This window comes from Erpetoichthys calabaricus, chromosome 8 (genome assembly GCF_900747795.2).
Source record: "Erpetoichthys calabaricus chromosome 8, fErpCal1.3, whole genome shotgun sequence".
Lineage (NCBI taxonomy): Eukaryota > Metazoa > Chordata > Cladistia > Polypteriformes > Polypteridae > Erpetoichthys > Erpetoichthys calabaricus.
In genome coordinates, this window is record NC_041401.2 from 135,072,047 (window position 1) to 135,098,438 (window position 26,392).

A 26,392-nucleotide genomic window follows, 5' to 3' on the forward strand; every position below is an offset into this window, starting at 1 on the left:
AAGATAGTTAAACCCACACATTATCACCATACAAGAATACTCAAATCAGGTTAAACAACAGTAGAAGAGAGCAAATTTCAATTTTGTTTAATATAAAATCAATCCAGTATAACCCTCATTAAACATTATAATGGAGAAGATGAAAATGGAAGGGATAAAACAAAAACTCCAGTCATCAGCATTCATGTAGACCACAGGAAATCAGTGTGGCATTCCTCAGGGGTCTGTCCTTAGCCTGTTACTTATTCTAATTTATATCAATGACACTGATTCTGATATAGTTAGTAAACTTGTCAAATTTGCAGATGACACTAAAATTGGAGGGATGGAAGACACTGGGGAGGCAGCAGAAAGAATTCAAAAAGACCTGGACAAGCTTCAGAAATGGGCGAACATGTAGGAGCTGAAGTTTAATGTAGAAAAGTTCAAAGTACTACATGTAGGCAAAAGGAACACCAATTATAACTATAAGATGTAATACAGGAAGCAACCTTTGATAAGGATTTAGAGGTATATGTTGGCATAACATTTTCATTGATTAAGCAATGAACAGATGCAATTTAAAAGGCAAATACAATGTTAGGTTATATCATAAAAACTGTTGAATTTAAGTCAAGGGACATTATACTTAAATTATATAATGCCCTATTGAGACCATATCTGGAGGATTGTGTGCAGTTCTGCTCACTGCAGTACAAGAAAGAATTGAAGCTGTGCAGTGGAGAGAAACTGGGTGTATCCCAGGACTTAAGGACATGTCCTACTCTGACAAACTCAGAAAATGAAATCTTGTTTAGTGTCGAGCGGAGAGGACTGTGTGGGGACCTAGTTCAGGTGTTTAAAATTCTCAGGCAGTCAGTATGTGACAGTATAGAACATCAAGACAAAATAAGGAATCAGCTAGCTTATCCCAGGCCAATTACCAATACATACATGCATTTTGGTCTAGGGGGTAACCAGAGCATCCTCAGAATAAAGGCAGAGAAAGCTCCAGGAAAGGCAATAACACTAAGTCTGGAATTGAACACCAGTATTTGGAGCTGTGGAGTGATGGTACTAACCATGTCACACCTATATCACAAATTCATTTAAAATCTGTCTATACATTTTCTGACTTTCCACTATAGGGTTGATGTATCTGGAAGCCATTTTAGCAATTTTGGACATAAGGCAAAAACCCCTTGTTCTGTGTTCGTAGGGCCCTGCATGACCCTATTTCCCCATTTATACTCTTAATTATGTAAAACCTTACCAAAAATTGTCAAATCCCATACACTTATGACATTTTTATTCAGAGCACACCAATCAGCACATCTCCACTCTTCTCTCCCTACATTTACAAACTCTGCAATTAGACAGAGTAAAGGAACCAGCAGCAGAAAGAGCTATACTTATCAACTACTGTGGTCAGGTGAAGCACTACAAGTCACAAGCTGGAAATTTTTGGGGCACCAAATGGGTTGTCTCTGTTTAATTCTAACAAAAATGTTTTCTTTATAAGAAACAAAAATTGGGGCTGCTATGCACGCCGAAGAACGTGCTTGCACAAAATATTTCTGCCAGGCTAGACAAAGATACAGTTCTCTGCAGGTAACTCTATCCTGTCTCTGGTTTAGTGCTAGACTGAATGCCCTTCTGCCCTCAGAATGGGATTTATAGCTTGGGGATCCCAAAGAGGCAGTGCCAGTTTCCTTCATTGGGCATTCGTTCCTCCAGTGCAGTTGTGGGCCAGCAGCCACTCTCGACCCAGAGAGTTGGTCCACAGACACGAATGTGTGACACTATGTATCACAGGTACCTACATTTTTATTATAACTAGTGCCTTTCAAGGAAATAGAATGTGGTTTTGCAAACTAAATCCATACAACTTGATAATGCTAGATGTCTAGTTTCTTGTGGCCCAATACCTTACTGGTGCATTTAATTCTTCTTGGTCAGTTCATCATCTCCACAGGCCGAGGCAGCCGGTCTGCTTTTTCATGTCTCCCCTTTTATTGTCCCTCTGCAGCTCCTGACACACATTCACACCTCCCTGGGCCATTGAAGTAACTCAGACCACAGCCCCTTTTCAAGTTCACCTACTTTACAAAGTAGTGGTGAAACATACTCTAATAACGCTGCTCAGGCACAGAACCTTCTCAGTCCAGCATTTTCTGCAGATTCAAAGGATGCAAGAATGAAAGGAAACAATAAAAGTATAAATCTGGCCCTAGATGGTGCTTTCCCTATCAGTGAAACTCCTTGGGGTAGAAAACTGATTTGTTCAGCTTCCTAACCGTTTAACAATACAAATAAAGAAGTGCAAAATAATTTATCAACTGATTTGCTACCACTATCATTCATTTTACACTCCACCACACCACTATTTAATTGGGTATCAGCCCACCACTAAAGCACACTCTAACCACTTTTAGGCTTTCAGTCACCCTAATGACCTAACTGCAGAAAACACACACAGAAATAGAAACCAGGTTAAGAAGGTCCCTGAAGCTATGACACAGCAACGCTTTGATTTCAGAATTTTTGAAATATTTTCATATAAGTTTGGCCTTTTTGATATAACACTGAATTAAACCTGAAAATGTAATCGATTCAAACCACATCACAGCCTCTCAGACAATCGTGAAGAAATGCAAGGTCCTTCTTTATAGCCGCTTCCTTGTGGATGGGTTCATTTGAAACCTGTTTTTTGTCCACTAATTGTGTGTTTGATCTACAAACAAGCCAATCAGTAACACTTTTAGCCAATGTCTCGTAAGCACTCGTTGTGACAAAATGTCATGTATTAATCATTGTCTCCTTCCAACAAAACATTCCCTATCTGCTATTAAATAACCAGAAACACTATCTACATTTGATTTAAAGTATAGCTGTGAATAATTTATGTGCTTGAAAGGATGACAATGTTGTGACATGCTCACAACAAAAGGGCATATCCATCATGCCCCTGTATTATGAAATGTTTTACCCTATATCTACTGTATGTTCCTTGTGTGCTCTGTGCTGTATATTGTTTGAGACTTGAATAATTATTTAACTTTCATTGTAATAACTGTAACTCAGGATATAAATCTTGAAGTGTTGTTTTTGTTTGGAACTAGTGCCCAAAGCACTATGAATTAAAAGAGTAATTATAAAGACTACTGCACTTAGGACTGGATTCAAACTTTTTAGCGGTTTTCATTTTTGCTTATTATGAAGTCTAAAAAAGGTCAACAAACCACTGACAAAAACACCAGAACAAGTAAATATATGTTAATTAAAAATTTTTAAAAATACATTACACAGTTAAGAATTTCCAAAAAAGCTACTAAAAAAAGCCAAATATTCAAAATTCAAAAAATAATACAAAGAAACAAAGCTATAAAACTTTAAAAGATCAAAAATGCAAAAGAATTGAAGACAGTGGAAAAAAACAAAAAAGTAGTGTAATTAAATACCAAAAATACAAAATTAAGCACAAAGAAGACTACATTAATAATGAGCAAGTTCAAACTCCATAGAAAAAGAAGCAATTTATAAAAGACTGAAAAATGTAATATTTAATGGTCTGAAGGCCACTAACCCAAACAAGCACAAAAGGGGAGTAGAAGAGCGCAGTTAGAAGCAAATGAATGCCACTCACTGATGCATTGGCAAAAGGAACCTTAAAACAGTAATTAAAGTAACTGGTGTTTGTAATTAAGTTAAGGGTCTAAGTCCCTCCCTTTCAAATTCAATAAACTACTTACCATAATTAACAGAAACTGAGATGAAATTATTACAGAGACAAAACCAACTGAATGACATAATTATATTATGAAATGGATTAATATTAATTTTGCCAAGCCTTTTTGTGATATTTTCTAAGCATATCTTACACCATTACAGTTTTTTTCAATTGTGAGGTACTCAATTGTGATGTCAGTTTTGGATTCTCAATTAGTAATTATAGTTGTGAAAATGATTTTGTGACTCAACTTCTGTGTTGGTTATGGGATGAAGGCTGCCAGATGTCAAGTGACATCTTGTGTCATTGTTGTGAAGGGTTTAAAACAGGGGTATTCAGCTCCAGTCCTGGTGAGCCGCAGTGGCTGCAAGTTTTCATTCTAACAATCTTCTTAATTAGTGGCCCATTCCTGCTGCTGATTAACTTGTTTTGCTTTTAGTTTTAATTAACGTGACTCAAACCCCTTAGTTGTTTCTTTTTCCTTAATGAGGAGCCAAACAATAATGAGACCACAAAACAAGCAGCCAGTTGACCTGAAAAAAATGAAAAGAGAAGGTCTCGGTCATTTTGGTCTTCTCAGGCACCAAAACATCTTGACGGTGGTCCTTAGAAAAAGCAGAAGATCAACAGTCTGCTGTGACAGAATGAGAGCAGCAAAAAGTCATGATATTCAATAATGCCTTTAATTAACAGCAAAGAATTGGCTTTTCATTAAGAAACTGGTTGGAGTGAAATTGGTTGGAGTTTGAAGTTCCAATTTAGCTGGTCATCTGTTGGTTCGTTTCACATATTTTTTCTGTTTGGCTTCCATTAATGAAGAAACGAAAGATCAATTCATGAGGACCTGAATCCTTGAAAACAGGGCTTTTAAAATGAAGGGAAAAGGAGTTAATAGCAGTGAAAACTGCTCGCTGATTAGGAAAAGGGTTAGAATGAAACCTGCACCAGGACCCGGAGTTAGACACCCTTGGTGGTTAAACGGTCAGCAGTTCTGACCATTAATATATCCGAGATTGTGGATAAGTTACAAATCTTTGCTTACTGATTGCTTCTTACAATTCATTATTGGTTATAGATCTTTGAGTTCAATTTTTTTTGGCTTTGATTTTTGATTTACGTTTGGGGTTTTGTTATCAGGCCTTTTAACTTCTAGTTATGATACTAACTTTGTTTATTAACATGTCTCTTTTCCTCAACTCCTTTCATAATCTTGTGCTATTTACCATCCTCTCAGCACAACAAATTAACACTTGTGGAACAGTTAACATAAGTTAAAATTAAGAACATCTGAACATCTGAAGAAAACCAGAAAAAATGAAATACCAAAACCAGCAACAAAATAAAACCCCAGAGTGAGAGCAAAAACAAATTGTAACAACAGGTAATCATGAATTGAGATCATGAGTGTGAGTGTGCCAAGTGAACATCTGGTTTTCTTTCCAGTGTTCATGATCCTGTCCTTATATCCATTACTCTTAGGACTGGCTGTTGTTTTCCTGCAACAATGATTGTAAAACAGAAGTTTAGGTAATGGCTCAATGAACGTTAACTGAAAGAAACAGGATATTTTTTGAGTTTATGTCTTCACTTTGTTTGAGAAAAAGGTTGCAAAGAACAAGAGCAGTTATTGTTACAGTGTGACACCCAATTACCAAGGATCTTAAGAAGAAGCTCATAAGGTTTAGTTCTGTCAGTTCAATTTCCCAGAGAACTTCTAATTGATTAACTGAATTAGGAGGAAAGGTATATCCTACTTTATCTTACGAAGTACAAGTCTTTAATTTTTGGAATTAGGAACTGTTGCACCCCCTTCAACATCTGCACTGATGACTTATTCTCATGATTGTGCAACGTGCAGATGAACAGTCACTTGTGTTTCTAACAGTACTGCTGGTTGGTGATGGACCTTATGAACATTTATGAATACATTTGCATGTTCCAGCATTGTTTCTTTCCTACTTTTCAGGGGAGCTGAATGGTCATGTTAGAACGTTACACTTACACTTCAATGGGATGGCTTTTTCCTGTGGACTGCCACATCTATGCTAATCCCTATGACTCTTGTCTTTATGTAGCAAAATATAACTGAGACTCATCATTTCAAATAGCCATAGTTCAGAAAAACTTAGGAGGAGTTGCTATGGCTTGAACGCCACAACTCATCCTGAAGCTTCACAATTATTTTAGTGAGGAAGAATGAAATTTGAAAGTAAGAAATTAATAAAAAATATTGGAAAGATATCAGACGGGTGCAGAATCAGAGTGAAATACAGAGGGATAATCAAAGACGTGTGATCGTATTTTATATAAGCTCTTTACAAAGTGAAAGCAGACTAAAGAAGAGGAAGCTGTGCAAATAGGCGAAAAATTCATGTAAAGCTTTCAGCTAGAAATTAGTGGTGAGTAGACAGAGACGCCACCAGCTGCTTGTGGTTCATATGGGTTTTATAATATTAGAAGAGGGAGAGGCCTTGTATTAAGCATGTAAACATAACATATAATTTGGGAGAGGGATTAAACTGAAGTATTGGAAAATAAAATGATGGAAAACACTTAAGGGATGGTTTACGCTTCGGAAATTACAGACATATTATATGCCGTGGTTTTCTTTCAGACATTTTTTTCCTTACACATACCAGACTTATAAACATTCAATGAAATTAAAACCATTACATTATAGACACTGTACAGTTATATATATATGCCGGGAACCTTCTTTTCCGGACTTGGATTTTCTTTCTTTTAAGATGTGTTCTTAATCTTCTACATTTCTTTCCATCTTTTCATTTGCCTTCGTTATACTTCTTGCAAGTAAGCCATTGCCTTGTGATTTCAGACTGTTTGCTTCCATACACCAGGTCTCTTGCCCTCCTAAATGTTTCAAGAAAATAAAATTACTTCAGGAATACCCTGAGCACATTGAACCACAGCCTCAGGGGTTTCTAAAGCATCCCAGTTGCCACTTTTTCCAGGTAAAGGGGATGCTAAAAGCCAAATTTTTTAGCTGCTAATGAAACTACCAACATGTACCTGAAGACCAACACTCTCAGTGGAAGCCCATAAGGATTATAAAGAGAGCACAAACTAGAGAGGATTTATCCAGAAAAGCTACTTGCATCTGGAACAGCTACTGCATATGCATAGCCTGATGGTGTCTGGCTGACCGGAGGCTGCCACAGCAAAGGCACCACTAGGTTGTCTTAGACAAAGCCAAATCTCACAGACAGCCTTCAGGAGAGACAGACACATAGTCAGAGACTCAAGCAGCAGTAGAGCTCCTGTATATGCCTGTGTAGAAATGCAGAGACCACTAGGGGGCAATGTCACTGCCGAGAAAGTAGTTCAGTTGATACCCCTCTTACTGGTGCATCCACACTTGGAACTTCTGTACTGCAAGTTTGAGCCAGTGAATCCAGGATGCTTTGGGCGGCTGTCTTAAGTACTTGAACTAAAGTAGAACTTTTCTTTTTCTAGTGACTAATTGGGCTTCTGACTGCAAGTCTGTCTTCTTTATGCGTCAGACTCTCTCCATTTCAGTCTTGTTCCCAATTGCCCCTCTCTGCCTGAGCAAATTCCTTAGGACCTCCAAAATGTCAGCAGCAAGAAATTCTCTTGGATGGTGCCTTCTCTCAGAGCAGCTCTATGCAAATTCAGGCCATTGAATTAACAGTGCACAGTACAGCCATCTTAAACAGTTGGGTTAAAGTAGAGGTCTTCACCTCTCTAGTGGCCAGTTGCCCTTGGACTTTGATGGCATCTGTCTTTTCACAGCAGGTTGTTACCATTTCAGTGTGCCTTCCAGCAGTAAGGCTATTCGTGGGCTGAGTGCCATGGCAGGGTAACAGGCAGTGTGACACCAATATAACCAAGAGAGACAGAGAGATTAATCCTGAGGGTCCAGGACATTACAGGGCAAGAGGTCCATCTACTGGCAGGGCTATCTAATGTTCTATAAAGAGTGAGAAGCAGTGCCAGAGGTGGAAACAACTCCTAGCCGTTAGGGGACTTGTTATCCCAGAAGCAGTCAAACATTCAACTAGCAGGGTGAGAGGTAACCAGAGTCTGAAAAATTATCGAAACAGAAGCAGAAGGTGAGTGCTTTGTGGTGGGTAGTGGTGGTGTAGTTTTATCTGGAAGATTCAAGCAGATATCCATCCATTAGGATGATATTTTTGTCAAACTCTGTTTTGCTATATCATTCCAAAAATGGTGATGCTTTTTGTTCTAGACATTTTCTATTTCTAGATTACTGTGTCTCACTTCACATTTCTCTCATTGCTACTAAGAAATTTAAGGCATTCTTGTGCTTTTTTTGGCACACTATCAATGTTGTGAGATAATGGCAAAATTGTACAGGAATTTATGCCCAGTAAGAATCAGAAGCAGCTGACATTATCCAAAGGTCAGTGCTAACCAAATTCCTTTGTCGCTCCTCCATAAGCAACACAAACCTGAATACGTAGGCAGAGTGAGCCTGGTGTCTGGTGTTCTCCAATTAGTTGTTACTTTTACTTTTAAGTCATTGCACACATGCACATTTAGTAGAAACTAAGTAAATGACTGCAGAGCTGAGTATTCGTTTTGTTCCTTTTTTTATATTCTTATCTTTTATGTGTATTTTTCAGCACTCTTTAACCATGCACAGGACACCCTTTTCTGACAGCTTCTACGATATTCATCAATATGCAGCACTTCATCGTCTATCTAACTTCCCATGTAATGATTTCTGCCTTGGGGTCATTCCTACCAAAATAGATTATATACCTCTTTCTGACCAGGTACTGGAATAATAAAACATAACACTTTCAGTTTCTCTTAATCCAATTGGGTGTCACAGAGGTTCAGAGTCTAACCCTAGCAGATCTGGTTATAAGGTAAGAATCAGCCCTGGACATGTAATTCATCACAACCTGACACACAACCATGGGGTCAATTTAGAATCACCAATCAAAGCATTAAAACTGGTGAAGAATGAGGACACTCTACATGGAGAGCAACCAGACTAGGGGATTAAAAATACTCGAGATCAAGCTGTGGCATTACCACCCACTGCACCACTTTGCTCTCCTTGTGCCGCTTGAACATTTTAAAAAAAAAAAATGAGTAGATGAACTGGATGAATATTTTTACATGAATTAGTGTTTTTAGATATGTATTTTTTATGTATATGTAAATAAACCAAAATAATACTGATGGTTACTGAAATTGTAAAAATTTAATTGTGGTATTATAGCGATAGAATTTTTTGACCTGGTACCAGACATACCACCCACATTCAACTCTCAGATTGGCCCCTGTTGTATGTGAACTATGCATGTTCTTCTAGAGTATGTTTAGGTTTTCTACACACACATCATTGCTTTGTCAAGCACATGCACGAGTGCATTTGATGACCTTAAAACTGTATGGTATCAATCAGCGCCATGCCCTCCCATCTATGGTTGGTTCCTATGTTGTGCTGGAAATTTCAATAGGTTCCGTCTCCCAATTGTCCCTTCATTGAATTAAGGAAATGGATTAGATTAGATTAGATAGAACTTTATTCATCCCCAGGGGGAAATCTGGCTTTTTTACAGAAGCTCTATAGATAGATAGATAGATAGATAGATAGATAGATAGATAGATAGATAGATAGATAGATAGATAGATAGATAGATAGATAGATAGATAGATAGATAGATAGATAGATAGATAGATGATAGATAGATAGATAGATAGATAGATAGATAGATAGATAGAACCAGTCTATCAGTTCTCATTTATCTAATTCATGAACTAAAACCCTACCCAAGAACGAGTTTCATAATTCTCATTCACTTATGATTCTATAAGGCAGCAGTGTTCAATCTTTCTTTCATCACAGACCAGTTTTTATGTAAGCTAATTTTCCATGGTCCAGCCATTGTGCATGCATAATAATACAACCCACTATCGAGCAGAATCCGTAGGAGCCCTGGGCTTGTCTCCCTGCAACGAGAGGGTGCCATCTCAAATAGTGATGGGAGACAATGACACCTGAAATGTGTTTCTTTGGTTGCTGTCACTGCCAAAAACCCTGCTTCACAAAGATTTGAAGTTGGAAACTTGAAGCAGAATATTTAGTGTTTTTGTGTCGATCTCCAGAGATGTTTTGTATTTTACTCATTTTAGATAGGGTTAGCTTGTGGGGCTTAATTTATTGGGCATGAAAACTGTGACAGAGACAAGTGTGGTAAAGATGCACAGACGGAAGTGATGTAGAGATTGTTGAATGACAAGTGGTCACATTTATTGAAAGATATCAACAGTTTATTGTACACCACAAACAAATCAATCTGAACGCATATCCAAACTTTCCTTTCCAAAATTTACTTAAGGCGGCCCCTCTGACTTCCTTAACTAAAGTGTCTGTCAAGGTACATAAATAATAGAGCATAGTCACTATTCTACATCCTCCCTCTTTAGCTTTGTTCCTTATTTCAAAATACATGAACAAGTTTGCTTTAATATTTTCTTAAAACACATTCAAGAATTAAACATTTTATCAACACTCTCAACATAGCATATCAGATTGAGAAGTATAAATGCTCATGTGGATGCGTCTTTGTCTGAATGTGCAGCTGCTATGAAAAATGTCATATTCTTGTTCAATTATACATCAATTCTCCATGGCAATGCCATCAAACACAAGCAGTTCAGGTCTACGAAATCCTTCTGCCATGCTGTCAATGTATATTCAATTACCTTGTGCAATTCAGTTGCTCATTGCACTTCGATGAGACGTAGTTACTGATGACTTCTGATATCATGTTGAATGATGAAAAGTTATTTGACAGTTTATTGTACACCTCAAATAATCAATCTGCATGCATATCAAAAATGCTTGATACAGCCCCTTCTCTTAACTACAGTAGCTTTCAAGATACATTAACAACCAAACATAGACATTGTTGTACAGAGATGATTTGGTCATATTCAAAATAAAACACGCTGCAGATTCCAATAGTCCAACAAAATGGAATTAAAAAAATAAAAAGTTTTTTCTTTCTGTGTGGCCTGGTACTAAATAATCCGTAGCCAGGTACTGGTCCATAGCCGTTGGTTGAGTACCGCTGCTCTAATGTAACATTTTAATTGTGTTGTCATGCTTTATGTATGGAAATAGAACAATGTCATATCAATAATAAAGATGTTAAATAGTTATAAACATGTGTAGTTATCCATCCATCCATTTTCCAACCCGCTGAATCCGAATACAGGGTCACGGGGGTCTGCTGGAGCCAATCCCAGCCAACACAGGGCAGGAACCAATCCTGGGCAGGGTGCCAACCCACCGCAGGACACACACAAACAGACCCACACACCAAGCATACACTAGGGCCAATTTAGAATCGCCAATCCACCTAACCAGCAAAGTCTTTGGGACTGTGTGAGGAAACCGGAGTGGCCTGGAGGGAAAACCATGCAGACACGGGTAGAACATGCAAACTCCACGCAGGGAGGGTCCGGGAAGCGAAACCCCGGGTCCCCAGTTTTCCCAGCTGCGAGGCAGCAGCGCTACCCACTGCACCACCATGCCGCCCATGTGTAGTTATAAACATGTGAATTACTGAAACTTATAATTGCAGTGTGATCAGAAGAGACCCCCCCCCCCGACCCCTGTGCACTTCCCATATAAGCCGGCCTCAAACCCTATTGATGAATCAAAGAAATCATTTGAATCGAAAGATTAAATTTGCTAAACTTGAAAGGATCAAATCAGTCAAGTGAATCAAACCACCTGTCACTTTTTGCTGAGTTGTATTGGAAAAAAAGAAAAAGATGCTTTTGTGACATGGGTGTCAGGAAAGCTTACACAAAAATACAAATTTCACAGCATTTGGAAAGAACTGTTACCTAAAAATTTGTAACTTTCTTTCCAACTGTATAAAGGTGTGGGTATTGTTTTAAACACGCTGTAACATGTGGTCAACAAAAGGGATGATTCTAGTCATGTTCAAAAAAACTAATTTATTTTAAGTTAAATTCACTTAAATTAGATATGTAAAGTAAACATCAATGAACAATAATTCATTTTTTAGAGTGAGTGTGGCAATGCAAGTCATTATCACAATAAAGAATGTAAAGATTAATATTTTCAAGTTAAACATGGCATTGAAAGCTTCACTCAAGTGTCAAGCTTTTAAAAAAATGAAAAAAGAGGTTCCAACATATAGAAGATAGCATTGCAAAAAGTGCTATTTGCCTATATGTGCAGAGTACAGCCTGTTCTGCAAAAGACGTCTACTTTCCAAAGTTGTGAAAATGCGATTGGCATGAGCGTATGGAGAAATCTTGCCATTTAAAAAATTGCGTTGTGTTAACCCCGTTGACATTACATAAAATGGATTCTTTCACATTATGTATTCCTTCCATGTTTAATCCATATTGTTCATTGAACATACTACTACATTGGTAGTAAATCTGAAAAAGTTGCTTTATTGAGTAGAAGATACTACTTTTTGAATTAAAGGATCATTTGTTTCAGTGTATGTAATAACTCAGTGACTCTGGAATCAAAATTTTCTAAAGGAAATGATAAAGGAAAGAAAAAAGTAATAATAATGTCTAACTTGCCAAGATATTAAGCAAAAATATGTTTTTAATTTCATTAAATTGCATGTTAAGAGAATAAACCTGTTAATTTCTTCCTTTTTTGCATATCAGAAGCTGAAATGCATGTGACCTTTGGATCTGCACCCCCTTGCACAAAGACTGAGGCTGGCCAGCTCTGGTTTGACGTGTTAAGGAGAGGATTGCACCTGTGTGACGGCAGGGACTGGATTACCATGCTGCAAGGTTTGTTATAAAATAGAGAAGCCACAATCATGCTGAAGCAAAAGCTACAGAAAATGTGCAAGATTAATAGTTTGGATTTTTAAAAAATTAAAAATTGAGTTCTCAGTACATTCCTCCAGCTTTTATCAGTATAACAGCTGCAAGATTTAATAACAAGGATATTCTGATTACCTTTAAAATCAACATTTGGAGTTTTCCACAGCCTTCTCTTTATTTTTCAAGCTTTATTTCCAGGAGTATAGACATTTCTGGCACAACTTAGTCATCAGTTAATAGGAATGGTCACAAAAACCAAAGCTTATTACTGCAGCACATTTCTTCACTTTTGCATGAAAAATGGAATTACACAGCCAAACGATACCTGCTCACTTGCGTATCTATTTTCAATCCCTCTATTTTGAATAAATAAAGTTCAATGTTCAAATCCAACTGTTTTAATCTAACAGTTCAATCCCTCTGCTTAGGGTAAATTAGATTAGCTAGACTTTATTAACCCTGAATTAAATTTGCTTGACATTTTTTAAGGGCTAAAAAGTTAAAGGCATAACTAGTAGTAGCGCTCACACTCACCCGGGTCCAAGGCATTCCCACTGCAGAGAGGATAGCAGGTCAATTAATGGAAATACAAACTGGCATGGAAGAGGTTTGCCAGCTTTAATAGTTGAGCGATTGTGTAGAAATTGTGCATCGTTTGGAATGTCCCACTATGATGGTCCTGTTAAATGGAACGTCACAGCAAAATTACACTTTCATTTTGCAATGCACATTTCCCAAGTGCATTCACTAAACTTAGCAGATCAAGAAATCCTTCCTACTGATTGACTGACTGAATGTAAAAATATGGTAGTGGTTTAGGAGAGGGGTCAGCCCTAATGACAGATGAAGTTATTGGACCCTGGAGTCCAGGAGGGCTACTACTGTTCAGAATGTAATGGTTTGTTGGAAAAGGGACGGACAAGTGCGGAAGGCTTTGTCTGGGTTACACAATTCAGAATTTATTCATTCATTGTTTGGTTGTTATGAGGATAAATCAGAAAGTAAAGGCAATTTGAAAATTACAAAGTTACCACAACAGATAGAAGCTGACATAATACATGTTCACAATGGCTTATGGGTAGTTCAAACACACACACAACGCAACATTCTGCCATTACTCTGGTTGAAGCCAAGGTTAAATGACCATGGTTGATCCAATGCAGGATTGTACCACTGTTGAACAATGCGCCATAGTAAAATTTCTTTTGACAGAAGGTGTGAAATCTGGTGGATGTTGGCTCAGTATTGAAGTGAAAATGGCATAATTCAATGAAAAGTTTATGAATGGGTAGAAAGGTTTAAAGTGAGAAGAATAAGTGTAACCAACAAAGTTCAATCTGGCCGAACATCTGAAAACTGACGGATTACGTTGTCCGCTGTGGCTGCCCATTTGACATTATGAACAAGTTATATATATTTGTTTCTTTGCATGTTAATATTGAGAAGGAGATCAAAGCACCACTGATCAAAGAAGAAAGTAAGTAAAAGAAAGAGACGTCCATTTTCTGAACACACTTTGTGCATTACAGGTTTATAGGGTCATTATTGTCACATGTTCAGAGTACACAGAAATTCTTACGTGCAGGGTCTGGTAGCAGCAAATGCAAGCCAATGGTAGTTGGAGTGCCTGTACATCCATGTGACACTCATGTGGGCTTCTTTACTATTCTAGTAAAGGTTGTTCAATCAACCTATCATGATTGTCTTCAGAATGCAAGGGAAACCCCATTCCAGACAGTGAGTCAATGATGCTACCACTTTTTGCCAATATGCCCAACTAGGAGAGAAACAAATAAAGAAATAAAGAAAAATATTTTTTGTATACCACTACTCTGTTATAATCTGAGACAGACAAGATTCTGGGCATACTGTTATTAGTTAGCAGATTTTAGCTTAGCATTCTGTGAAAGAATGAGGGCTGTAGATGTAGAATCAGCAAAAATGTAAATTGTTTCCTGCTTGGAGGAATTATGGCAGCTGCAATTTAATGTAAGTAAATGTAAGGTATTACATGTAGGAAGTAAAAATGTTACATTTGAATGAAAAATGGGATGTCTGAAACTTGAAAGTACGCCTTATGAGTAGGATCTAGGAGTCATAGTGGTCTCATCACTATCTACATCCAGGCAATGTACAGAAGTGATCCAGAAAGCTAATAGGATTTTAGATTATACATAGAGATGTGTAGAGTGCAAGTCAAGAGTGGTTATGCATATGTTATAAAATTCCCTTATGAGACCTCAACTGGAGTAGTGGAATCAGTTCCAGGTCTCCATATTACAAAAAAAGACATAGCAGCACTACAGAAAGTCTAGAGAAGAGCGACTAGGCAACTAGATGTGTGAGCTGTGAGGAGAGTGTGATGGAGTTGAACTTTTCCAGTTTAATGGAATGGACATTAAGAGGTGACATGATTGAAGAGTTTAAAATTTTGAAAGGAATTAATACAGTGGGTCCCAGGTGTTACTTTACAATAAATTTTGCAACAAGAAAATGGAGATACATTGGGAAACTTAAGGCCACACAAATATTTGAACATTTTTCTCTATGTAAAGAACCATAGACACATGCAATAAATTACCAAGTAGCATGGTGGAGAGTTGGACTTCGGGGACCTTAAAATGTTATTTTGGGCAATCTAGGTGAATAGGATGGACAAGCTTTTTGGGATGAATGACCTGTTCTCGTCGCAATGTTTTGAAAGTTGTCATGCTTTTTTAGCTAAAATATATGGAGGTTTTAAAGAGCCACTTATACCAAACATGTATATTAAAAGATACATTTTCTGCATTGCTATAAAAAGTTTTGTTTTCTTGCAGTAAAAGAAAGGCTGGACTATATTGAAAATTATCAAGACCTTTATACCAATTCTGAAACTCTTGATATGGAGATATTTGAAATTCCCTTCCAATGGGTTATTCATGGCCACTGCAAATAAGAAGCCTCATCCAGGCTCTGGGATTTATAAATGGAAAAATGGCAGGTTTTGAATCCTACCAGAACATAACAACTCATCAAGCACAAGCATGGAAATATTTTACAATTGGAGAGAAGGTAAGAGGATACGTGTCTTTGAAATAGACAGTACAGTTGTGTTCACAAGCTGACGTGAGGTGACACTTGGCTCATATACAACATGTATACATGTACAAGTAGTCTGACCAAAATGGCAGCTTCACGAAAAATGAGCAGTGCACATCTGCTTTAGAAGTCCAAAGAGTGTTCACATTACACAAGTGGTCCCCACAGAGTTCTTAGAACTAATAGCCACTGTGCTAAGGATAAATAAACAGCAGAACACCTACAGCCCAGAGTGTCTTTTTTTACTACATAAAAAATTAAATTTTCAGATTTCAGCCAGCGAATACAGTTTACAATACAATACAGTTTATTTTTGTATAGCTCAAAATCACACAGGAAGTGCCGCAATGGGCTTTAACAGGCCCTGCCTCTTGACAGCCCCCCAGCCTTGACTCTCTATGAAGACAAGGAAAAATTCCCAAAAAAAAACCTAGTAGGGAAAAAATGGAAGAAACCTTGGGAAAGGCAGTTCAAAGAGAGACCCCTTTCCAGGTAGGTTGGGCATGCAGTGGGTGTCAAAAGAAGGGGGTCAATACAATACAATACAATAGACAGAACAGAACAAACCCTCAATAAAAAAAATAAAAATTTTTTAGAAGTACAGAGCAGAATTTAACAGTAGATGATATCACATAATAAGATTTAGATAATTTTAGACTCCTGGAGACCTCATCCATCAAGCTGCCTCCCCCATTTGGCCATTCCACGGCTGAAACAGTGTTGGGCCAGCCAATCCGATGAAAGGACCCCTCTATGAATCCTAATAGCCCCTCACACTTAAAGACAGCAGAATGGCAGGCAGGCAGGAAAGTATTGGACCCAGGAACTGGAAGCAGCAGAGACAGACTAACTTTACTTGCTTTACTAAGCAGGCCAACATTCCAGTTCCACACACATGCTGAGGAAAACCTGCTGATTTTCATTAGTTTAAATTTGTTTTTCCCCCATTTCCTCTTTTACAGCATTACCTTTAATGTCTTCAGTAAGAGAAAAAATCTTGTTTCCAAGTTCATGTCAGCAGCACCAACTCATTGAAATTATGATGTTTGTGATTGAGAAAAGTATATACAATATATTAATCTCAGCCTGTTTTTCAGACTACTGTAAGTGCCCCCCAAACAATCTATTCTCATGTCTCCTATTGTAGATAGTCATAGCTACACAGAAACCAGCCTTGAATGTCAGACTTGAGGGGCAGGTCAGGGCCATGTTCAATAGTACGGGTGTGTAACTTTGGTCTACTTATTTGCTGAGTGAACGTCACTGCTCCTTTGGGTGTTGATTATGTTAATTTAAATTTTTAGTAATTAATTGTATGCTAATTTTGAATAAACCCTTTTTAAAAGTATGCCATGGTGGCCCAGTGGGAAGCATTGCCACCTCATAGATACAGCATCCAGGGCTTGAAATCAACGGTCATGTCAATGTGTAATATTTTGTAATGTTGCTAAGTGACAAAGGTTGGATATAATCATCAAACCAAGATGATTTTAGGAGGCTGAGTAGTCTAATCCTTAAGCCACAAATCTTGGAACACTGGAGGAAGAAATATCCATATGGCTAAGGGTTCCACACATCAGAATTTTCCTCCCTCTCCTTTAGTTTTACATCTTTTGTTTGCCTTGTCAGAAAAGTGGTCAGTCTAAAACAGAACTGTTGCTTGATGAATCATTCTTCACCTTAGGACATGCAGTATACCATGGCTATGGTATCCCAGCTCTCCACATTGATCAGGGTGTTTCAAGGTGATGTGACCACTTTTTGCCTAGCTAGACTCTGCAGCCATTAGAGGACTTGTCTAGGTGAAAAGAATGATGGCCCATCCAACAGAGCTGAGTCTACATGATCTTGGCTTCCATGCTGGCTCCCTTTGCTTTCATAGGGATACTGTAATTGCTGCTGCAAACCTTCCAGTTAATAAAAAGAATTTTACAGAAGCAACACTGAAGAATTTTACAAGTTTTCAGGTAGAAACAGTGCATAACCCACAGCTCACTACCATTCAGGAGAGTACAGATGTCCCTTATAATAATAATAATAATTCTTTGCATTTATATAGTGCTTTTCTCACTACTCAAAGTGCTCAGCAATTGCAGGTTAAGGGCCCAACAGAGCAGAATCTCAATTGGCATTTACGGCATTCGAACTGGCAACCTTCCGATTGCCGGTGCAGATCTAATAGCTTGTTTTTTTGTCTGGAGGTTATGGTTGTGTAAGACTCAGTCTCATAGTTTCCTGAAGTAGTTGCTGGTCCAGCAGACATATTGATAAACTTTCTTGATGTTTGCTTTTTTAAGGCAATTGGCTCTGAAGGTAGGAGACAGTGCTCAACAAGTCCTAGCATTTCTGCTTGGATGGTGATTGCCAGGGGTTAAGTTACCTGGTTAGGAAAAATTTGGAAGAGGATCAAGGTCTGGACTTCATCTATATTTAGGGCAAAAATATCCAGCTGAGTGCTTATCTAGGGTCACCTAATTATTTGGCTCTACTAGCACTCATGTTTTCCTTAGACCTTGGTGAGTAATGCCTTAGGTCATCTTTTTCTGCCTGCATCCTCCTTGTAGACCAAGTCACTCCCAACTTGGTCATTCATGTTGAACAGCCTCAGTAAACCCATAAATAAAGCACAAGGCTGCATATATCTGCTGTAGATCTTGAGCAGATTGAATTAATCATTTACTTAGGGGTCTCTCTCACATCAGTGTAGATTTGAACGTATAGCTTTGCCCTACAGTTTATCACTGTAATTTTCATTGCACTTCCATTTGTTATCTTATTTTGATAATACTTTTTTACTATTTTTTAAACCTTGTCTAGTAAACATGCAGACATAACTGTTCCCAGAATGGTTAAAAGGTGCTAACGAAATATGATCTGAAGACCACAGGAAGATCTGATTAAATTGCTTTTATTCTTGGCTTACATCTCCTGTAACATCTGGCTTAGTGGTGGATAAAACATGTGGCCATTCTGTTAATTTACGGATGTGTTCATAATCCTAATACCTAATAAGTTTGCTTCATTATCCATCTATATATATAACTCACTAAGTCCATGGCAAGCAAGACACACGCAAGACAGCCATGCCCGCCAACTCACACAGCCCCACTTACCAACAACTCACGAAGCAGCCGACCATGGCACACGTACATCAGAGCCCCGCCCACCAACAATTCGCGCGAGAGCGAAAGCATTTGCCAACAATGTTTTTCATTAATCAAGAACGAAAGTCGGAGGTTCAAAGACGATCACATACCTTCGTAGTTCCGACCATAAACGATGCCGACTGGCAATCTGGCGGCGTTATTCCCATGATCCGCTGGGCAACCAAAGTCTTTGGGTTCCAGGGGGAGTATGGTTGCAAAGCTGAAGCTTAAAGGAATTGATGGAAGGGCACCACCAGGTGTGGAGCCTTTGGCTTAATTAGACTCAACACGAGAAACCTCACCCGGCCCGGACAAACAGAACAATGAAAAGTCAACGTGGCTCAGAGATGCATGTGGACTGTAGCAGATGCAAAACCGACTGAGGCAGTGTTTGGAAAATGAATAGTCAACGTGACTCACAAGTGCATGTGGACTGTACATGTAAACAGGTGAGGAGTTGGGGGCGGGCACATGAGCAGGCAGTGCGTACTGAACGATGACTAAGAGATGACTGTTCACCCATCAATACATCGTCCTCACTGGGCGTCCTTCCCCTCACACCCTGTTCCGCCCTCCACGCGCGACTGCCATCCAGCCCCGTTCCTCGCTCAGGGAGGTGGGGGCGTGGTGGCGGTCCCTCCAGTTTTCAGTCACGGACAATTTTATGTTGCTCTCTCCAGAGTTCCCTTACAGTCATATCCTCAAACCCACCCTATAAGAAGAAGCATGTTTGTCGCGGATGTGAATCGCTGTATGCAGCGTGTAAAACAGTTTGTTTGTTGCGGATGTGAATCGCTGTATGCGGCATGTAAAACAGTTTGCAAGGGGTTATCCCACGGTCTTACAGTTGGTGGGGCGGGTCTCTGTTAGTTGCTCTTGCGAGCGGGGCACATGACCAGGCAGTGTGTATGCTTCGAGAGCGAGGGTGGACGTGACAGGACCATCTAAGAAGAATTATATTTGTCGCAGATGTGAATCGCTGTATGCAGCGTGTAAAAACAATTTGTTTGTCGTGGATGTGAATCGCTGTATGCAGCATGTAAAACAGTTTGCGAGGGGTATCCCATGGTCTTAGCAGTGTCTATGCTTCGATGTGAATCGCTGTATGCAGCGTATAAAACGCTGTATTGTATGTTGCCCTCTCCAGAGTTCCATCTTTTCATTCACCTACAGTCGTATCCTCAAAACCAACCCCATTTGGACAACTGTGTCTTTCAGGAAGTGTTCACCCATCAATACATAATTATGCGGTGTATGCTACACCGTGGGTTGGCTAGTTTATTATAAATTGTCACTTTGCTAGAATTAATTCAATTGGGCTGAATGAAAAGAATGCAAAGGGCTCAAGTTCACAATATACCAACTGTTAACATTCATCTCTTCAGTTCTTCCTTTAAATAATGATAAAATAGAGTAACTAAAAACAAATAAAATTAAATAAAAAATGATATTATATATATATATATATATATATATATATATATATCAGTATGTATATGTATATACATATTGTAAACCACAAGGATTGCCAGAGAGCCCCAAACTGCAAGCACAACTACACAGGCATAAGTCCCATTTAAAAAGATGCTTTATTTTCACAAGTATCTACCACAAAGGTTCCAGTAGTGCAATAAACACAAATCTCTTCACATTGCCTCTTTTCTTTTTTCTTTTACATATCCCAGATGAGCTTTGTCTACTCCACATCTGGATGAGGTCGAGCAGTTTCTTTTATCTAGGACCTGGGAGTACTTCCAGTGGTAGGTCATATCCATATGTAAGTACTTCCAGGTCAAACGGAAATCACATAAAAAAGGGGTGAAGAAAACCTGTAGCACCCCCTGGTGGCCCCTATGGAACCTGACAAGGCTGTTCTACAGGACTACAATATCCAGAGTGCCTTGCAGGTATCTGCACAGGCAATATTAGCCAAGGAAACTGCCTTTGGGGAGCCCATAGTCCTGCCAGGTTGTCTCCCTCATCCTTTCAATATACTGGCCTCCCTGCCGAGTATTGTTCCTGGGTCCAACCCATATGGGATGGCAATGTACCTGCTGTCATATTGGCATCTTCTGTCTTCTGGATGAGACATGATGATCTTTGCCCTGTTTTTGTGGCATCAGCATCCCGTCCAGTTAAGGAGTCATGCACCATTACAGCTGGGATAATAGCCCATGTGCGCTCTCCATCACAATATATATACACACATATATAGTGCCTGTAAACAGTCTCCAGGAAGATGAACATTGAATCAAAGTGGATGCAAATTGGCTTTTTTGACATTGATGAACAGAAAAATACTCTATTGTCAAAGTGATAGCAACTCTCTGCAAAGTAATCTAAATTAATTATATACAGTATATGTATATTATAAAGTATCTGCCAAATAATATAAAGAGTGCGCGACACATGTTTTGCCCTTATTGGGGCTCATCAGGTGTATGCACTTTTGCATCCATTTACAGGTATCAAACCTTGGACGTCAGCCTCTGAGGCACAGCCTTTGACGTTGCATGGCAGAATGTTTCCTGACTGGCTGACTAATCACAAGAGTTACCTGGTAGGTAAATACCCAAATTTTTAGATTGTGATTCAGACCTGTGGATATAAAACTCCAATCTACACCCTGTCACGTAAGTGAACCAGCCGCTGTGATACAACGTCAGAGGCTTAGCCTCAGGTGCTGACTTCCAAGGTTTGATCTCGGCATGGGGATGCAAAAGTGCATACATCAGATGAGCCCCAATTAGGGTGAAACATGTGTCATGTATTCTTAGTATTGTTTGGCAGATACTGTATAATATACGTATCTGTGATCTGCTTCTCAAAACTGAGAGAATGTGGCAGATGTTTGCTGACTGGCTGACCAACCACAAGTGTTACCCGGTAGGTAGCCACACAAATAACCAGACTGCGATTCAAACCTAAAAACATATATATATATATATGCATACATATTAATTGAAGTCCCCGATGTTGCCCAGATATGTTTTCAGAATACAAAGATTTTTGTGTTCTCTAAATGGTGACCCTGTTGTCATTGCTAGCTGTTTCATTTATCATCCACACAGCCTCTGTATCAGTGTATCTGCTGTTGTGAGTTGAGAATTAATCCTTTTTGGGTCCGACTGGATTACAGAATTGCAGTGACTCCTTGCTGGGTTGCTGTGGTCCTAATAATTGTGAACTGGAAGATGTTTGGAACCACTAGGATTCTTCTTAAAGATGGCCATCTGACCAAAATGAGTAAACAGGCAAGAAGGGCTTAGTCAGAGAGGTGACCAAAACCCAACTGTCACTCTAACAGAGGTTCAGAAGTTACAATACAATACAATACAATTTATTTTTGTATAGCCCAAAATCACACAAGAAGTGCCGCAATGGGCTTTTTTAACAGGCCCTGCCTCTTGACAGCCCCCCAGCCATGACTCTCTAAGAATACAAGGAAAAACTCCCAAAAAAACCCTTGTAGGGAAAAAATGGAAGAAACCTTGGTACTAGGGTGTTGTACCATGTTAGCCATTATGAATGTAGAGAAAAGCCAAGCAAAATGACACCTTTTATTGGCTAACTAAAAAGATTACAATATGCAAGCTTTCGAGGCAACTCAGGTCCCTTCTTCAGGCAAGATGTAATCACATCTTTACATCATGAAAGGTATAACTGGGTGTCATCTGCATACGAGTGAAAATTAACATTATGTTTCCTAATGATAGATCCCCATGGAAGCATGTAAATTAAAAACAGTAAAGGTCCTAGTACTGAGCCCTGCGTGACAACATATCTTTGTATAATGATGGAGTACTGTCAGCACATTTCTGTACATATTGGAATCGATTTGATAAATAAAAACTAAACCAAGCGAGCACAGTGCCTGTAAGCCCAACATCATTTTTTAGCCTGTGCAGTAAAATTGAATGGTCGATGGTGTCAAATGCTGCACTTAAGTCTAACAACATAATTACAGTGGAGTTTCCTTCATCAGAGGATATCAGAATGTCGTTTATAGCCCGTGTTAGTGCCATTTCTGTACTATAACCAGTGCGGAAACCAGACTGGAATTTCTCAAATAAATTGTAATGCGTACGGTGTGACTGAAGCTGATTGGCGACTACTTTTTCTGGTATTTTAGAGAGAAAGGTTAAATATGAAATAGGTCTATAATTATTTAGTATGTGTGGGTTTAGGTCTGACTTTTTAAGAAATGATTTAATGACTAACTCTTTTAGTGCATCAGGCACTGTGCCATACAATAATGAACTATTGATAATGTTTAGAATTGGCGCTGCAAGAACATCCATTGCACTTTTTACTAGTTTTGTTGACACTGGATCTAGGGAACAAGTAGTGGGTTTCATTTTAGAAATTAAAGTTAAGACTTCCTGCTCTGTTACAGGATTAAAATTACTAAAGTGCTGAATGCAATGTGAGGCACGGTCTGCTAAGCTAGTATGCAGTTTGTACTGTGATGCCGAGATCTCTGATCTTATATTTTAATTTTCTCATTGAAGAAGTTCATAAAGTCTGCACTGCTAATATCTGTTGGTATTTTGCTCTGTAGATCTGCATTCCAATTTGCTAGTTTAGCAACTGTTCTAAACAGTACCCGAGGATTTTTATTATTGCTATCGATTATTGTAGAATAGTATTCTAAGCGAGCTTTAAAGAGAGCTTTTTTATATTTTTTAACACTTTCTGTCCGTGCAATTTGAAAGACATGTAGCTTTGTTGTTCTCCATCTGCACTCCAGTTTTTGACACTCTAATTTAAGAGCTCGAGTTTTTTCATTAAACCAGGGAGAGTTTCTATGTGCTTTGATCACTTTTGTTTTAAGGGGAGCCACTGCGTCCAGAGCATCTCTCAAGGTCACATTATAATGTGATGTTAGCTGATCTAAATTGTTTTCCACGTTTACATTTGATGTTAACTGATCTAAACGATTTTCCACAATTACACTCGACTTACTCACCGTATCTATAAATTTTGAAGCAGAATTACAATCTAGATGTCGCACTGTCTTTGTTTTAATCTGTGAGTGTGTTGGCAAGGGCAGGACTAAATCACATGTAATTAAGTAGTGATCGGAAATAGCTTCATTTAATGGAGTAATATTTAAATTTTGAATTTCAACTTTGTAGGTTATAATTAAATCTAATGTGTGGTTATGATTATGAGTTGGACCTTTGACAATCTGACAAAATCCTACTGAATTTAACAAATAAGTAAAACATTTGCTAAAAGTGTCAGTTCCCACATCAATGTGTACATTAAAATTCCCCATCAGTACTACGTGATCATAATTTATAGCCAAATCAGATAAAAGGTCGCTAAATTCAGTCATGAACAATGAATATGGCCCTGGTGGTCTGTAGACTAGCACTATAATTGTGTTGGAATCTGTTTTAGTATTTAAAACGAATGCCTCAAAGGATGTAGAGTTGCCTAAATTTTTAGACGTGATTTGCATTTTGTTACAATAAATTATTCCAAGGCCTCCTCCACAACCAGAATCTCTAGACTTATGAAGGAACAAGTATCCATCTGCTGACGCATCAGCTAGAGGAACAGTGTCAAATGTTCTCTGCTAATATAGGAAAGGTAGCTTGGCTAGTGTAATGAAAAGATTTGAGGGCTAAGCAAGCATCTTAGCTACACTTAAAGCAAAAGAATAGAACCATATAATTGAACATCAAATACCCACACATATCTTATACTTAGCTCTCAGACTTTTATTAAGTATCCCTGTCACTAAGATGCAAAATGTAGGGTGACACCATTGTTAACCTCTTGAGTTGACTGAAAGGCTAAACATCAAAATTGTTGGAGATTGCTAAAAAAAAATTTCAACCATGTGATACATCACTCACTATCCACTTCCTAACATTATTATATTAATATAGGATAGATAGATAGATAGATAGATAGATAGATAGATAGATAGATAGATAGATAGATAGATAGATAGATAGATAGATAGATAGATAGATAGATAGATAGATAGATACTTTATTAATCCCAATGGGAAATTCACAATTATTATTATATTATATATTATAATTATTATTATATTTATATTTCCAGAAGCAAGGGTCTAGATCTAATGTCACAGACATTATTGCTAAAGGTGTGTTTTTTGTATGAAATAAGGTAGCAAAGGTAGAATGCTTGTTTATCAGTAAAAGCCTAGAAAATATTGTAAAGAAAGAAAACAACTACCATTGCAAAAGTGTGTGTGTGCTGTGGGAATTGCTGTATAAGGCTTTATGGTAGGCCCCTTATCAAACAAGAGATTGGCTACAGACTTTTGATGCTGGAAAGAACAAATTAGTATTAGGTTGCAGTGTTAAGAATTATGTGCTTCAGCATTGCTCTTGCTAGGTTCCTAGTTTTGAATCTGCTTCTTTTCTTAGTTTAGACCATAAATTCTAAAACTGGGTCGTGTGACGTCTGAACTTGGGTTCTGTGTATGTGTGTCATTGGCAGTTTATACCTTTCTCTAGTCCTGTTAATAGTGGAATGGCTGGATTTGCAATGCCAGCAAATGGTTCAGGTGGAGGGGAGCACCTGGCTCAAATGGCCAAATAAACTGTAAGGAGTGGAGCTGACCATACTTAAAAAGCCAAGGCAGGAGAAAGGTGGAGAAGAAGGGAAGAGAGCACCCAATCAGAAGAAGTCGGACAGGGAAATGTATACTATCCGCTGAAGAAAGTCAGGCAAACCCGGGTTCATTTTGGGTAGAATTATTTTCCTTTTCTTTTGGGTGAGGTGAAATTATTCAGGAGAGGACCTGATGGGCAAGCATAAGGCACGGTGTATGATAAAAGTTTCCCAGGACATGAGGTACGGCTCAACGCATCTTTCACAATAACAGACCATAGCAGATCATTAATGAATATGGATATTTAAAGGACTCTTGTTTTCATTAATTTCTTTCTTACAATTGCTATTTGTGTATCAGTGGTTTATTTTGTTGAGTGTTCCACTTCATGATTTGTGGTGGGGGGTAGGGGATGGAGAGCTGCAGTGGATTTGTTTGATTTGTATCTTTTCTTATTTACAGTAGGCCTATAATGACATTTCTAATTTAACGTAATGTTTGCGTCCGCTGGTATGCTACTGTACTTGTTGCGGTCCAGTAGTAAAGTAGTGTTGGTCGCTCATGCCCCGACCATTTCTTTATTTTTTCCTCTTTTTGCTGCTGCTCTAGATCAGCAGCGCATATTATAATCAAGCCAACTCAGGGAGCGGTACAACCAGACAATGAAACTGATCAACGGTTGGCAGCAATTCTCCAAGGGTCCATGATGATGATCGGCTGGAGTTCTCAGAAAGGGACAAGACAAAAATCATCTGGAGTTCCCAAAGGGGACATGATGAAAATCAGCTGGGGTTTCCCAAAGGGGACAAGACAATGATTGGCTGGAGTTCCCAAAGGGAGATGGATAACACACAAAAGGCAAAATTGGATTGCGAGAAAAAAAAGTTTAAGAACCTCTAGTTTAGATGGTTTGGTTTACTCTTGGATTTGTTTTTTTTTATCAGGTTTTCCTTTACTGAGTCCCAGTTTATTTAGTAGACATGTTGCTATGTTGCAATGTTTGCC

General features: G+C 38.5%; 1 protein-coding gene across 1 annotated transcript in view; it reads left to right on the top strand.

Moving 5' to 3' along the window:
• LOC114656089 (thrombospondin-type laminin G domain and EAR repeat-containing protein-like) overlaps nt 1-26,392 on the top strand; it is a 167,335-nt gene that overhangs the window by 61,510 nt on the left and 79,433 nt on the right. Inside the window, 4 exon segments of the mRNA XM_028807496.2 lie at nt 12,395-12,526; nt 15,382-15,464; nt 15,466-15,546; nt 15,548-15,616. Of these exon segments, the coding sequence (XP_028663329.2) occupies nt 12,395-12,526; nt 15,382-15,464; nt 15,466-15,546; nt 15,548-15,616 (365 nt within the window).